Below are 16,190 nucleotides of genomic sequence, written 5' to 3' on the forward strand. Positions count from 1 at the left end.
TGACAAACTTCCACAGGCTTACTATTCAGTGTGACAAACTTCCACAGGCTTACTATTCAGCTTCCCAAACCATCAGCAGTCAGGGCTTGGGTGGGTGGGCACTTAGCACGCATGAGTCCCTAGGTTCAAGTCACGGCAACAAACACAGACATACACACACTTGTTACTATTTTTTAAATAATTTAAAAAATACTTTGAAATTATAATTATATCATTTCCGTCTTCTCTTTATTCCCTCCAAACTCTCCCACGTATCCTCACATAATCCTTTTCAAATTTACGGCCTCGTGGTTTTTACGCGCATTCGTGTGCTCGTGTTCGTGTCACAATTGCCACTGTTTTCTTTAACTTCTATGTGTATGGGTGTTTTGCCTGCATGTGTGTCTGCACCACATGCATGTCCACCACCCTGCTCACCCTGTCGACCTGGTGTTGCAGGTGGCGGTTTCTCAGGGTTTGGCCAGGCCTTGTTTCTGCTTGCTGCTGAGAGTACCAATGGTGGCCTGGAGAAGACAAGTCCTGATGCTTATCATGTCTTCCCGCTTTCTCCCCTGCTTGCCCCTGGCCTCTGCCCCCAGGCTCAGGCACACTCACGCCTGCTTCTTTTCTCATCCTAGAGCCAGTTCTTATGGTCTAAACTACAGGTTGGAGGCATCTGGGTAAATTCCCCTGGCTGGGCTTGTGAAAGGCAGCTATCACCAGAGGCTGGAACAAGACATCTAGAAGTCTGGCTTGCGTCTTTCGAGACCAGAAGGGGTTGGGAGAACGAGAGTTTGGTCTCAGTCAGGGTGAACTGATGACATTTGGCAAGATCTCACCTAAACAGCAAAGTGTCAACGAAACCCAAAGCTTATTTCCAGTCTGCCCTCAGCCCACCTAACAGACACAGAGATCGAGAGTCAGGACGAAGGTGGGAGCCAGAGCTCTGTCTCCAGTTGGCTGTGCGACTTTGGAGGAATCTGTTTTTCACTTTAAGGTTTACCTAAACACCAAGGCCCCCCACCCCTATACTCAGCCCCTTTCCCTGCACCTATTTATCCACATGGCAGTGGAAAACTTCAAGGCAGAGACTTCTGCTTTCTTGTCTGCAGAGCCTAGGATGGTATCCGACAGCATGGCAGTTGAGTAGACAATTAAGTGAAAAACAAGAGAGCCCTAGGTTTCCCCTCTTGCCCCAGTTGGAAGAGCTCTCGTCAAGAAAGCCGGGTGGCAGCAATGCTGGGGAGGTTGCGGGGCAAGAGGGACCATTAGCCACCGCTAATAGGAATGTAAATATGAACTAATGGGATGTAGAAATCACAGCAGGAGTTCACTGACCTCCGCCCCTCACTGAGGAGCTAGGGACAGTTTTCTTTGAGGGTGTGGCCCCTGGTAGGGACAACCTGCTCTCGTGGATGGCTGCACACCCTGAAGTATATGAGCACCGTGAATTACAGTCAGGTCATATGTTAAAGTGTAATAAACATTAAAAATAGAACTTCCAGATGACCCAGCCACACTACTCCTGGGCACATTCCCAGGAGACTTCATGTCCTACCACAGAGACACTTGCTCATCCGTGTTCCTCATTGTACTGTTTCTAATACCAAGGAAATGGGACCAGCCTGAACGTTGAGTGGACAGTGAAAATGGGACTCATGCCAAGTGGAGTTTTGCTCAGCTATAGATAAAAATGTGATTATGCAAATTTGTAGAAATATTGATAGATCTGGATATTACTATATTAAGTAAGGTGACCTTGACCTAGACTCAGAAAGGCTTCTCACACGTGGATCTTAGCTTTCAGCGTCTGTGTGTGTGAGTAGGTTTTGAGCACACGTGGGTATAGTAGGCTGTTACTGTAGAGTGCTGTCATCCAAGTTTAAGGGCCACTTTTCATCCCATCAGCTGTGACTGTTTGCAGGTGACCCCCCAGGATGGGGCTGCTGACTGTTGACATTCCCCCACGGAAGGAGGGCTGGGGAGGGTCCTCGCCCCCCCCCCCTGAGATTCCTGAAGGTCTCGTCTCACCTCCTGGACAGTTGCATGTAATTATGTCCTCATCTCGCACGCCTTGTGGTGCTAGCGTATGTAGACAGGAATGGAAATTGGACTGAGGAGAAGCCTCTGTGCAGCTATGGGGACGTTGTCACCCATGCTGGGGGTACGATTACTTTGTGGTGGCCCACATTCCTGTAAGCACCCCTTTACTCCTGCTCTGGGTAAGCCTGATAAATTCCCTGGTTTCCCAAGTTGGCCTTTGGTGCAATTATCTTCGGTTTGTTGTTGGTGCCCTCGAAGGAGGGGGCTGGCGTTTGTTTACATCTCCCCAGGGAAGGAGTTCCAGCAAGGGTTGTGAAACTAGACCGGGAACAGGAAAGGAAGGAAGGTGTTGAGGCAGGGAGGGGCCATAGTGTGCAGGTGACGGGACGGGAAGAAGTGCCTGGGACTCCAAGTGGGGGCTGCGGGTCGACGAAAACCATTTCTATTTGAAAATGCCACAGTAAAACCTAATGCTCTGTATGCTAATTAAGAGGATTTAAAGCCCAAGAGAAACTCTTCCTAAGATGAGATGAACTACATTAAAACTGCCACAAAAAGAGAAGGAAACCAGGTTCTTCTGAAGGTGTCTCAGGTTTGTTCGGGCGTGGTTACGCCTCCTGGTCCTGCGGCTGGACACCCTGGGCTGAGAGAAGAGGGATCCACCTCTTTTCCACACCCTGCTTTCTCTGCCCTTCCCCCTTCCCTCTCATTCCCCCTCCTCACTCTCCACCTCCCCTTTCTCAGTGTGCTCCCGGGAATACCTGGACTCCAGCAATGGCAGAAGTCAAGATGGAGGTGGCCAGCATCGACTGGCAGAAGCGCTGCCTTTCCCTAGAGACTCAGCTGTTCCGATTCCGCCTGCAGGCCAGCAAGATAAGGGAGCTGCTGGCTGACAAGGTGAGTCCCCTGGGGAGCAGGAAGTTCCCTCACACCAGGGCTGGGGCCAGTAGCCAATGTCAAGTTCAGAGTTGAGAGGGCAAGTTGGGGAAAGTGAACTCCCATTAAGACTTTGCCATGTTTTTTATGGAAAATGAAAAGTAGGTTTTTTTGTTTTTGTTTTTGTTTTTTTATTCACTAAGCTTTCATCCGACATTTCTCCTGACTCGGCCACCCCAAGTGCCACACACTAAAGGATGGGATGATACAGTCAAGCTGGGTATGATGGTGCGGCACAATCTAAATACCAGCACTCAGGAGGCAAAAGCAGGCAGGGCTCTGTGAGATCAAGGCCACTCCTGGAATTTGAGGCCCACCTGGGCAACATAGTGAGACCCTGTCAGAAACAAACTATTAAAATTTTTAAAAAATGATACAACCATCCTGGTCCTCTGTCACTTTGATCCCTCCTGGCTCCCCATCTCCACCGTTACTTCTTTTACTATTGCTCCTATGGCTAACAATTTCATTCTCTTTGTGGGCTGGATGATTTTTTTTTTTTTTAGGAGCACAGTAAAAATCTCCACCCTCCTCGTCCATCCCCTATAAGCCGATGAGCTTCAGTAAAGTGCCTGATTTTCTAGGGACAACAGATAAGCTTTGGAGTCAGCCCTGTCTGGCTCTCCACCTGTCTGGCTCTGTGAACTTCCACCTCTGGGTCATTTTGAGACTGGCATCTAATGGCTTACGGGAGGGTGGGGGCGCTAAGTAATGAGAACAGGTGTTATCTTTATATGCTCAGGTCGGTTGGTCTGCGCAACTCGCCTCTTTGGTCACATTTCTCTGGGAAGATACCATTCAAGTGGCTAACTCTCATTTAGGGAGTGGAAACCTGCAGTTACAATATATTTGTGCAGGAACACAACGGGTGAGTGAGTCACCCCTTCTCCTGGCGCTTCTGATTACAGTATCAGTGTGCTTAGCTAAAGCTTTCTTAGTACAAAGGTAAAGTTCAGCTCACCCTTTTAGGTAAGGTCCAAACCTTGATTAGTAAAGCTGGGAAGAACGGAACCCATGACCTGGCCATCTGACAGTCCTGAACCCTGAAGTGTGGGAAGGCCAGTCAGCGGTGTCACTTTCGGCATTCCCGTGGCTGAGGTGTGGCCTCGGACTAGCTTGGACTTGAATTCGTGAACCTTGGGTCTATTGGCATCACTTTCTTAGTTCAGACAGCATAGGGTTCCTGTGGGTGCCAGCCAGGTACTGCCAGTGGGCTGTTAAGACTTTAGGCTCCTGAGGGAGAGGGTTGCAGGTCTAAGGTTGGTGTGGTCAGAACCACTTGGCCACAATCATCTGGGGGGGTTGCTTGCTTAGAACGGCTGTTCGTGGGTCTCTCTAGTCCTCTTGTTCTAAATCTCCGGGGTGCTTTAGTAATCTGTGGCTAACGGGCTGCTAGAAAATGGTTTTGTCACTGTAGTCTGAGGACCTTGCCTTAGGCTGTGGCATTTGGGGAGAGGACAAGGGAAAGGGAAGGTGACTGGGTTACACTCAGCTAAGTGCAATGGAACACGGGAAGACTTCTGAAGGAGACACCAGCACAGAGAAACAAGACAAAGGGAGAACCCTCAATAGAGCACGGTAGGAACCCTGAGGGGGAACGGACTCTAACCTGAGGAGAGCAAGAGGCCTCCCCAGGGAGGAAAGAGGGACAAGGCAGAGGTGCTCCCTTCAAGCCCTGAGTGAGGTGGGGTAAGTCTCCCCTTCGTCACGTAAGGTTTCAGGTTGGAGGTTTTACATCTGTGGAGTCAGACAAAACTGAGTATCCTGTGTAATCCGGACTGCTTAGAAATAACAAGGTAGATAAAGGTAAGAGAATCAGCCCCCCAGTACCAAGAGATGGCCACAGCTTCTCAGACTTGAGGCTCTGGGAAGAACAGTCATTTACCGTTAGATTTATAAAGCTGATTTAAGAACCTGAGTTCTGGGTCGGGCAGGGGGGGCACACACAGGAGAAACTTGTAGGAATAGACTCACAGTTTCTTTGGAGGAACAAGACTTTAATCCAGACCACCCAGGAGCCCCAAGGAATCAAAATGAACCTTTGTGAAGATGGATGTGTTACCCAAAATGACTAGTGCCTGGGGGGAGCGGGTGGTCTATAGTTAGTGGGAATTCACATACACAAGAAATAATTGGTCTTCTAATGATAGACCCATGGACAAGAGACTTAAATTAATTCATTAAAAACTACTGATAACAGAATAAAGAAATTGAAAACCTGAGACAAGAACAATACAGTATCCAAAAGGACCAGGCAGGCTTGAAAACCAGATAGACCTTTGAGAAAGTGTTCTCCTTGGGATGGGTTTTTCAGTGGATAGATTGAACATCAGGCTGGCACTGTAAGATAGGCTGTGTCTGTTACTAGGGATCAAACGTAGAGCCTTATGCATGGAAGTGCTCTGCCCAGAAGATAGGAACGGGCAGAGCCCACCAGGGAAACCTCTAGGAAGACAACACAGAAAAAGAAAGACACAGCAATATGTGAGTGCCAGGACCACGAGCCTGTTCCAAATTCTGCTCTATAATGGCCTTGGAGAAGGACATGAAGGAGAGGGATTATTTGAGAAAATTATGACTAAAAACATCCCAAACTTGATAAGAGAGGTGAAGCCACAGATTCAGAAGGCAGAAGGAATGAGAACAGGATAAAAAACTTGAGCATCACTGTCTTCTGTCTTAACTATTTAATAGTGTGGCTCAGGACCTCATGCATGCTAGACAAGCACTCTGCCACCAAGTTACGTCCTCAGTAGTCAGCTGTCTTTGAGTCTAGAATAATGAACGTGATAATGAATAAAACTAGGTTATACATTAACTTTCAGATCACCACAATGAGGAATTGAAATTAAAGGCTACAAATAGGAAAAGTATAGAAAAGGGGCTATAAGCCAGGTATGGTAGTGCATGCCTGTAATCCCAGCACCCATGAGGTAGAAGCACAAGGGTCAGGTCAAGTTCGAATTACATGAGACCTTCTCTCAAAAAACAAACAGAAGAGGAAAGAGTATATAGAAAGGCCAAAATGGTAGAAGTAAATCTAAATATATTACTCATAGGAGACACACACACATATATATATACACCCCAAACTACGGTATATTTATATATACACATTATATATGTATATATCAGTATATCTAAGTATATATACATCAAACGGCTATATGCTTATATATACGTATTATATATATACGTATTATATATAAGCATATAGTCGTTTGATGTATATATACTTATATATTCATATATAATGTGTATATATAAATATACAGTAGTTTGATGTATGAAAACTGGGAGATGTTCTAGTCAGGCGCTAATGTCCACCTGAAACCACTGTACTCAGAAGACTGATGCCTTGTTCTAAAGCCACATGAGGGCATCAGCTAGGCTCTGAAACCTTGGCTTCACCTCTGCTCTTTTATCCAGTGGATAAAAGGTAGTAGTAAGAATGTTGACACTCACTTTTGGCATGCTGGGAATCGAGCCCAGGGCTTTGTACATGGTAAACAGTGCTTTATTCTCTTGAGTGATACCCCCAGCTTTTGGGGGTTTGTTTTTAAACAGTCTCACTGAGCTCAGGCTGACTTTAAACATCTGAGTAGCCAAGGATAACCTTGAACTCCTGATTCTTCTGCCACCATTTCCCAAGTGCTAGCATTATAGACAGATACCACCACAGCTGGCTTGAGCTCCCCCCCCCCCGCCCTTTTCAAAGGGACAGTGGAGACCCAGGGTGAAGTGGTTCTTAGCTCAGGTAACCCTTTGGCATGGCAGTGCTGTGCTTGGGTGTAGGAGATGTCCTGCTGCTCCTGCTGCCGTGGGGCTGGTATTTCACAGTGTTGCCACGTGTCGCAAGTATCTGTGGACATGGGGAGTTGAATACCAGACTGGTGCCAAGTGCTTTTCATCAGGTTGCTACGGCCAAGTTCTAGGGAGCTTATGACTCTTAACTGCAGCTGGTGAAAGCAGATCCTTGACAGCTGCATAAACCTGACACCTCCTTGGCTGGCACGTCACTACAGACCCACACGCTGAGAGGAGAGTTGAGGACATGGTCTTAGGGAACCCTCGAGAGGAAGAGCAGAGCCCAGAGAAAGGGTGGCCTATCCCCGGAGCCAGATCTCACAGCTCCAGGTGTGTGTCCTAGAGGCTGTGTGGAGAAGTCACATCCGCTACTGCTCCAGGGAGAGCGTTCAGGGAAAGGAGAATCGATGTCAGCTTGATTACACCTGCCAGCAGTCCAGCCGCGATGGGGAGAATCTGTTTTCATAAAAACAGGAGCATTGAAAATGTCTCTACATTCAAGGCCAGCGTTGGTAATTGATGGGTATAGCAGGAGAAGCATGGGTAGGCATCGTGCTTTTCTTCTTAAACAGCTTTCAGTGTGGTCATGCACCTTTAATCTCAGCACTCAGGAGGCTGAGGCAGGAGGATCGTGAGCTTGAGGACAGCCTGGGCTACGTAGGTAGATGCCCTATCTCACAAACCGAACCAAACGAAAAGCTCTTTTACATTTTGTTTTATTTTTATGTGTATGTGTGTCTGCCTGCAGAAGTCAGGAATGGGAATTGGATCCCCTGGAACTGGAGTTACAGACAGTTGTGAGCTGTCATGTGGGTGCTGGGAATTGAACCTGGATACTTTGGAAGAACAGTCAGTGCTGTTAACCACTGAGCCATCTCCCCAGCCCCCCTAGAAAGTATTCTTAATCCTAGAAAAGATGGACAAATGGATAAGGGAAGGACAACCTCAGAAAAAAGATCCTCAGGTCCTTAAACATGACTTGTGGCTCTGGTGTAACATCCCCTGTCCCACACTAAGGGGGCTCCTTCCCTTCCCTTTCCATCTGTGCTCAAGGAAAGTGGGATTGCAGCTGAGGTAGGCCCATGAAAAGGCACAGGGACTTGCTGACTGCCTGGTAATATCAAGCCAGGATCTAGGCCATGGGAGAGAAGGTTGAATATCAAGAGAAGTCGAATCTCCAGTGAACAGTGAGGTGAGGACTAGAGCTAAGGAAGTAGGGACGCTGATTCTATCCAGGTACAGAGAGGACATGGGTATGTTTCAGATGGATGGGTAGGGATGGATGGAGGGGAAATGTCTGGCATTATCTCAGGAGAGGCACAGGACCCTTGATATGAGAGTCAGCCATGAAAATTTGTCCTTTGCGTAAGTGGTTTATGCAGCACATAGAGGGGTCACTTGAGGGAAAACCTATCCTCCACCTGCTAAGCTCTGAGCTTGTGGAGCTGCAAAGGGGTGCCCTGTAGGCCACGACCTGTTCCAAAGGCTGCAGTTTAGATCTGGTCCCTGATGAGCCCCTGAATAAGATTCCAGAATTAGCCAAGTGTCGTGGTGCATGCCTTTAACCCCAGCACTCAGGTGGCAAAGGCAGCCAGATCTCTGTGTAAGGTGGAGATCCACCTGGTCTACAGAGAGTTTCAGGGCAGCCAGGGTTATGTAGAGAGACCCTGTTTCAAAAAAAGACCTAAACACTATGCCTCTCCTGGCAGGGAGCTAGACTCTCCCTAACCCCTGTCTTTTATGGTTCTGGGACTGTGTGCATCCAGAGCCTTGCACATGCTAGGCAAGTGGACCACAGTACTACATCTCCAGCCAGCGAAGTAGGCAGGTTCTTTTAATTAATTTTTTAAATGTGCATGCATGGTGTGTTCGTGTAGGCACGCATGTCCTGGCACATGTGGAGGTCAAAGGTCAACTCTGGAGCTAACTCTCTCCTTTGACCTTTATGGGTTTTGAGATTTAACTTAGGCCATCAGGCATAGCAAGAGTCCTTCATCTGTTAAGTCATCTGGCTGGCCTTGTATATGTTGTCTGTTTGTCTGTCTCTGTCTCTCTTTACTTCTTTTTGGACATGGGCTTATGTGGCCCAAGCTGTCAGGAATTTTCTCTGTGCTCATCTTGTGTTTCTTAATCTTTCTGTCTCCATCTCTTGGGGCTGTTATTGCAAGTGTACACTGCTACACTCTGTGCTAGATAGAAGTTTAAAACTTCATTTTATTAGTGTGCGTGGCAGTCAGAGGACAACTTTCAGGAATTGGTTCTTACCCTCCTCTTGATGCCACCACTAGTTGGCTCATTCCCTGCCAGTTCTGTCTCTGCCTCCTGTCATACCCCATCTCATGGTAGAAGTGCCGAGATTACATATGCAAACCACTACGTCTGTTTCCAGAGATGGAATTGCTTACACAGCAAATGCTTTTACCTACTTAGCTAGAATTATTTTAAGTATAGGGGTTACTGGATCATCATGACCCCAGATTTTATTTGATCCCCAGCTCATACACAAGCATACAAATACTCAAGTATCTTTTTTCTGTTTCTTTACCCCTCTCCCCCCAGGATCTTACTATATAGCTCTAGCTGGTCTTAGCTGGTCAGACTGTCCGTGAACTCACAGAAATTCACTTGCCTCTGCCTCCCAAGTGCTGGGACTAAAAGCCACAGCCACAATGCCTGGCATTTTTCTATTTTTTTTTTTAATTAATGAAATCAATCAAGAGGAGACTCATGAGCGCCATTTTCCTCCAGCTGGTAGATACTTGGGGTGGAAGGAGCGCTGTCTTGCCAGTGGCAAAAGGTAGGCCTGTATAGGAGTGTGATCCCTGCTGGGTACATGGGCAGACAGCACTGTGGCCCTACCCATCACCCAGTGTAGAGAGGAAAGAGGCACAAGAGACTAAGGCAGGTTTGGGGCAGTGGTGTTCAGGGAGAATGACAGTGACATCCTATACAAGGGACTGTTGTCCCACAGTGATGAAGACAGCAGTGACCCTCCATCTGCTCGGTAAACTTGGGACCAGAGAGCTGAGAATTGCCGTGACAATCTTTACCCTGATATCCGGGTGAAGTGTGGCCTTGTGGTGTCTGTGTACTTGAGTACCCTGATGCCACTTTCATCGTCAGGGCTTGGTACTAATACCGCCCCTCCGGCTCTGACTTCACAGATGCAGGAACTGGAGCAGAGGCTGCTGGAGGCTGAGCAGAGAGCAGAGGATGCAGAGACTCAGGTAACTGGGCATGGTGGGCGGTGGGAGAGCACTAGGGACAATGGTCTTCCCACAGAGCTTTCTGTGCTAATGAGGGATCTTTGGGTAGGCTTTTTGTCGTGAGTGGGTGTATTAGTCCAACCTGGCCGTGCTATAGGAACAAATTGAATCTGTAGTCTGTGTTTTATCGTATTTAGTCCTCATACCTGGTACACTTCCATTAGGATTAACCACAGAGTCAGCTTCCACTGTGATTCGGGAATCCAGGCCCAAAGAGGTTCCACTGTCTAGCTGGTTACACAGGCACACACAACCTATGGGCTCCACATGCATCCCAGCACAACAGATTTGTAGGTGACACTGTCATGTTACAATGTTTGGACACCCCTGCCTGGAACACACAGCCTTGTTGATTTTCACTGGAGAGAATTTGCTGGTTACCCATGTACCAGATTTCAAATACTTGAGACCAGTACAGCTAGTTCAAGTCATTCAGGGCTACATAGAAAAGCCTTGCCTCAAAACAACAAAATTGTCAACTCTTTAGCCCAGAAATGATGTATTGTTTCTACTACAGCCCTTTGGTCAGATGAATGGCATGGTCCTGTCTAATTCTAAGAGGGTTAGGGAACGTAGGGAAACACGTGGATGTCCTGGGGGTAGCATCTTTGCCCCCGTGGAGTGGGAGCAGATGTCCTCCCGAATCCAACTGCTCAGCTCCTTCCTAACATCAACCCTCTGCCCCACCCCACAAAGACAAGGCCTAGGATGTAGCTGGTCTTTTCAGAGCAGCCAAAATGAGTTTCTCTGTTGTCGATCCCTTCTTTTGCTCAGATAAAAGCATCAATGGTTGCATCATTAATTGGTCTAGATTACCCTGGGCAAGGGCCTAAGAGGCATATTCTGAAGCATCAAGGGGTTAGCCCACTCCATTGCACACACTACATGGTGATCTGAGACCTTAGGAAGACTTGTTGATACTTTTCAGGTGAGTGTGATGGAAGAGAAGATCAAGCTGTCCAGTCTGAAGAATGTGGACTCCACAGGTAGCTTGCACCAAAAGTACCAAGAACTGCTGAAGGCCTTGCAGAGCAAAGATGAGCTCATCAGTCAGCTGGAGGCACAGCTGGAGAAGCAGGTAGGAACTAACGTGAGGCAGAGCTGTTTCCCCTCTCAGCATCTGGACCAGTTGGCCTCAGTGTCTCCAACCCTGTGCATGAGCCCCGAGTGATAGGGAACTCACTTTTTCATGAGACTGTTCTCTTACATGGGGATCATTAGTGTCTTCTTCACATCCGTTCATCAGAAGCTCAGGGAAGGTAGAGGAAGCAGACCCTGGAGGCAGGCTGATCTGGAGGAGAACGTCACCTCTGCTTGATACTCTGAGGAAATTGCCTGACTCACTGACTCTCATTTTACAGCTTCAAACAATAGAGGTTATGAAACCTCCGAGGTTTGGGAGTTAATTACCCCTAGGTATCCGTGTATAATATCAAACACGTGGTTGGGCCCGGTAAGGAGATCTCTTCCTTCTCTGTGGTGGCCTTGTGCCAGGCCAGCATGTGCTACTTGATACCTGGCTGTAGTGTGACTGAAACAGCATAGGACTGGATAGTCAGCCTTGGTCTGCTGGTTAGTCAAAGTTTCTCAATGAACCTGAGTAGGCAGAGACTAGGTTGCTTCTGAAAATGGAGATTTCTCACAACTTCAAGGGAGCCTCACAGACCACTGTCCAGTAATGCATCAAGTTAGCATTCCTGCTTCTAGGGACTCCAGAACCCCTCTGGCCCTTCTGCTACTTCCTGTGCCCACACTTCCTCCCCTTTATAGTCTTATTACCGCCATCATGCAACCCGGGCTGGCTTTGACCTCTTGTCTTCCTGCCTCTATTTTCCAAGTGCTGGGATGATGGACACATGCTATCATGTCTTTCCCATCCTGGTTCCATCCTCGTCCCTGGCTTCATCTGCCCAGCTTTCCTCTGGTGACATCTCCATCCCCATCCATCCCCAGCCACAAGCCCAGGGGTAGGGTCGGGAGGCCGACATATCTACATGTGCATTCTCTGTAAAGGTCTCAGCTGACCCAAGCCCCTCCTTCCAGTCATTGTGGGTAATTGTCAGTATTCCCTTGAACATCCCCTTACTGGATGTGCCTTTTATGCAGTTGGATGCCTTGTGTCCAAGAAGACAGAATTTTATCCACTGATTTTAGAGATATTTTTTTCTTTGAGTAGCTCAGAGTTGAAAGAAGTGGTTGGTGGGGCAGAATGACTTAACCTCAGGTTAGAAAAACATTTGTTTACAATTATAACCAATAGGTAAAGAGCAGATGGGAAAGAATGTTGTTCGGCTACATTTCATCCCTGGGTCTCAGTTACCATGACCTCCCTGAGAGGATGTCAGGTATCCGCTGGCTTTTTGTACAGGGCCAAGGAATTTAATTGGTTTTTGTTTTGCAGGCCATATAGTCCGTGTTACAACTGCCCAGTTCTGCTGTCACAGAGTGAAATCAATATTGGTGATCTGTAAATGAGTGGATATGGCTGTGTTCTAATAAAGCTTTATTTATAAAAATATGTGGGAGACAAACGGGGGGGGGGGGACTGAGTTTGGCCTCAGGGCAATTGTTTACCAGCTTTGAACTAGGTGACCTTTAAGGTCTCTTAAGGTCTGACAAACTAACCTGAAGTTCCCACATTCCCAGGCCCTTTCCACAGACTTCTGCTTTGCAGTCTGTCTTTCGTCTGAGAACTGTCAGGCAGTTTTTCCTAGAAGTATAACAGGAGGAACCACTCAGGGCTCACCACGTGCTCCCTGCTTTTTAGGTGTGGAAGTAGTTCTCGTCTAAGACGGCTGATAACTGCAGTAAGCACTGAACTCTGTACTCTTATTTCAGCCTCAGAATGGCCCAGCAGGAGGGAGATAGCTTATCTCTCCTTTAGAGGGGCAGATTCGAGGCCAGAGAGATTAGGTTTTAGTGCCCAATACTTTACAGCAAGAGAATTTCCTGTAGGATCGGAAATCACATTTCATTTTATCCTCGAGTTCTTTTAAGCTTTCCCCCCAGTACTGATGCTCAAACTTACACTCTTATGCATGGTAAGTGACTGTTCTACCACGGAGCTATATTCTCAGTTTTCACTGCCTATAGATGCAAACCTTTTCTTTCTTGAGACGGAAGTTTACTATATGGCGATGGCTGTCCTAGAACTAGACCAGGCTAGCCTCAAACTCAGAGGTCCATCTGCCTCTGCTCCTTAGTGCTGGAATTAAAGGCTAGATGAATAACTTTTCAATTGTTGATTATTTTGAGAAATACTACTTCTGTGCTCATTTAGCATTTTTTTAATTGTAAGCATAGTGTATGTTCTGGTAAAGAACAAACCATCCGGAAGGGTCTAGAATGGGAAGCAGCATTTCCCGTCTTCCCCGGGCTTCATTTCTGCCTCTCACTGATCTCTGTTAAAGCTCGGGGACTCTCATTCTGTGGTTGTGCCGTGTCTACTCGAGTCACTCTTGTTTGTGGGCACCCAGCCTGGTTCAAGTTTGGGGTTCCTATGTTGTGTTGCTTTCTCAAATAGCATTGCAGTGAGCGCTTCCTTTGCAGTGGCCCTGCTAGGCCAAGGGTATGTATGCTTGAAACACTGGTAGACGTTGTCTGATTGTCTCCACAGAGGCCTTGTTTGTGAGTGTGAGAATCACTCCCAGTATTCTTGATACTCGGGGGTTCTATCAAGCCAGCCTGATAGAGGGAAATGATGTTCTATATATATATCTGTATACTTGTGGTCGGGCTTCACAGCCTCTCGTGGGTCCTTTTTCTGTTGACTTCCCGTTTGTATCCTTTGCATGTTTTGTGTGTTTATTGGGTTGTTCGTGGTAACTAGCCATCTGTATGTGTGTTGTTTTTGTTACAGATCTTTCTCCAGTAGGTCTTTTGTTTTGTTTTGTAAATGGGTCTCCCTATTTGCCCAGGCTGGTCTTGAACCTGTGCTCGACTGCTGTCCACCTAAGCCCGTGCGTAGTGGAGTGTGTGGTATACACCTCCCTGGCTAGCCCTCCGCTGGTAGTTCAGTTGGTTTAGCCATTTTCTCTTGTCACATGGTAATTTATAAAGATGGTATATGGATTTATTATTTAGTTTTTTCCTCAGTGGGTTTTTAGGAACCCACTAAGTTAAAGTAGGAAAAAGCCCTTCCCACTTTAAGTTTTATTTTAGCAAAATTTTGTTGTTTAGTCTATCTGATCTCGGGATCCACCTGCCTCAGCCCCCCAGGTGCTGAGATCGTGAGTGTGCAGTATCATGCCCAAGAATCTTAAAAGCCATAAAAAAGTTAATTTTCTCTGCTGCATCACCCCATCCAGTCTGGGTTCCTTCTCTTGGCCCTCCTCCCTTTCTGACTGCTGTAATTAACCAAAGGCTTTCTCCTCACAGAAACAGACAAGAGCTGAAGAGGCCAAAATTGTTCAAGAAAAAGCTGCAAAGATCAAGGAATGGGTGACAGTAAAGTTAGCAGAGGTGAGTGGAAGGTCAGCCTGAGGTCCTGTCCAGGGCCCCCACTCTGCCAGACTGCTGTCTCACTTAGCCACAATCCTGCATGGTGGGAGTTCAGACACAGCCAGCTTCACTTTCCCTTCTCATCCCTTCCTTTCCCTTGTCTTGGTCAGGTTTCCTGAAGCCTCCTCTAGCCCAATACTGGGTTTGCGGTTGGGAAGATGGGATTAGTATTGGGAAGTTTCTGAGAATCCTCTCGGCTGCTTCTTAGCACATCACAATGCCATTTGTTCTTTTTCATTCCCTATTTAAAATATTGTAAGCTACGGGCTGAGAAATGGCCCCGTGGGTAACAGCATGTATGCAGAGGGACTGAGTTCGGGTCCCAGAACCTAAATTGGGCAACTCACAGCTGCTCGTCCCTCCAGCTCTCTGGGGGCTCCAACTCCCTGGCCTCTGCAAGCACCCACAGACACACACATGCTCAGAGCAACAACTAAAAATAAATCTTTTTAAAAGGATTGTGGTCAGGCTTGATGTGGTGGCACACACCCTTAATCCCAGCATTAGAGAGGCAGAGCTCTGTGAGTTTGGGGCCAATCTGGGCTATGCAGTGAAACCCCGTCTCCCCTCCCCAGATTGCGGTAAAGAATACATAAACATTGCCATTTTACCAGTTATAAAGTACCCAGATGCTGATACGAACCACATAAAGTACAGCATGTCATGTGTCCATCACTACCACCTATTCCCAAAGCTGCCTCTCACCCCAGACAGAAACTTTGTTCACGCCAAGCACCTCTGGTTCTCTCCTCCCTCAGCTCCTCTTCCTCTCTATCCGTGCATTCTGTAGTTCATCACTGGCTACAGCTGCATTTAGGAAGCTGGGACTAGACACTGTACCGTTACTAGCCAACAGTTGGTTCTTTCTAAACAGACAGAGGGACCCACTGGACTGTGAGTTCTTGGGAACAGAACTCAGAATAAATTAGGCCCCAACCCTTATCTGACCCATGCTTGAAAAGTGTTCAGTAAAATTGTGCTATACTTAACTAATTTAAAAAAAAAAAAAGATTATTTATTTATTTATTTATTTATTTATTTATTTATTTATTATGTAGTGTACTGTCTGCATGTACACCTGGATGCCAGAAGAGGGCACCAGATCTCACTATAGATGGTTGTGAGCCACCATGTGGTTGCTAGGAATTGAACTCAGGACTTCCAGAAGAACAGCCAGTGCTTTTAACCTCTGAGCCATCTCTCCAGCCCCAGACTTATTTAACTTAATAGAAAATACAGCCACCCCAAGGACAGAATTCACAGATAGCACAGCGAGAGGAACAAAGTGATGTAGAGAAGCACACACCGTGTAACCAGCCACTCAGCTAGAGGGGGTGTGGGTCCCCCTAAACTACTGTGTAGGAACGCAGACTGAGGTGGTAAAATGCAGAAAGCAGAAGTTGGGTAAGCTAAGAAGAACTGTTGTCTTTTGTGGAAAGGGGGAACAGAGTGACTGAAGGGACAAATCGGGAAGCGTCAGGTGCCGACAGACTGCTGACTCGGCTTGCAAGGCGGTCATATGAGTAGCAGCTTCAGAATCGTTTAAACACTTCACTGAAGGGAGATGCAGTTTTCTGTGTATGTGCTATACTTCACAATTAAAAAAAAAAAAATTCCAGGACAGCACGGACTACGTACTCAGACTCACGCCTCAAAAAA

At 47.1% G+C, this 16,190-nt stretch overlaps 1 protein-coding gene across 3 annotated transcripts in view; it reads left to right on the forward strand.

Annotated features, from left to right (window-relative positions):
• The window catches only part of Plekhh1 (pleckstrin homology, MyTH4 and FERM domain containing H1), a 46,326-nt gene that overhangs the window by 6,159 nt on the left and 23,977 nt on the right, over positions 1–16,190 (forward strand). For all 3 annotated transcript variants that reach the window (XM_026779736.1, XM_005343257.3, XM_013346473.2), the window contains exons 2-5: positions 2,767–2,919; positions 9,930–9,992; positions 10,960–11,109; positions 14,409–14,492. In XM_026779736.1, the coding sequence (XP_026635537.1) occupies positions 2,797–2,919; positions 9,930–9,992; positions 10,960–11,109; positions 14,409–14,492 (420 nt within the window). In that variant the 5' untranslated portion in view covers positions 2,767–2,796. The remainder of the gene's footprint in view (positions 1–2,766; positions 2,920–9,929; positions 9,993–10,959; positions 11,110–14,408; positions 14,493–16,190) is intronic.

Source organism: Microtus ochrogaster, chromosome 1 (genome assembly GCF_000317375.1).
Source record: "Microtus ochrogaster isolate Prairie Vole_2 chromosome 1, MicOch1.0, whole genome shotgun sequence".
Classification (NCBI taxonomy): domain Eukaryota; kingdom Metazoa; phylum Chordata; class Mammalia; order Rodentia; family Cricetidae; genus Microtus; species Microtus ochrogaster.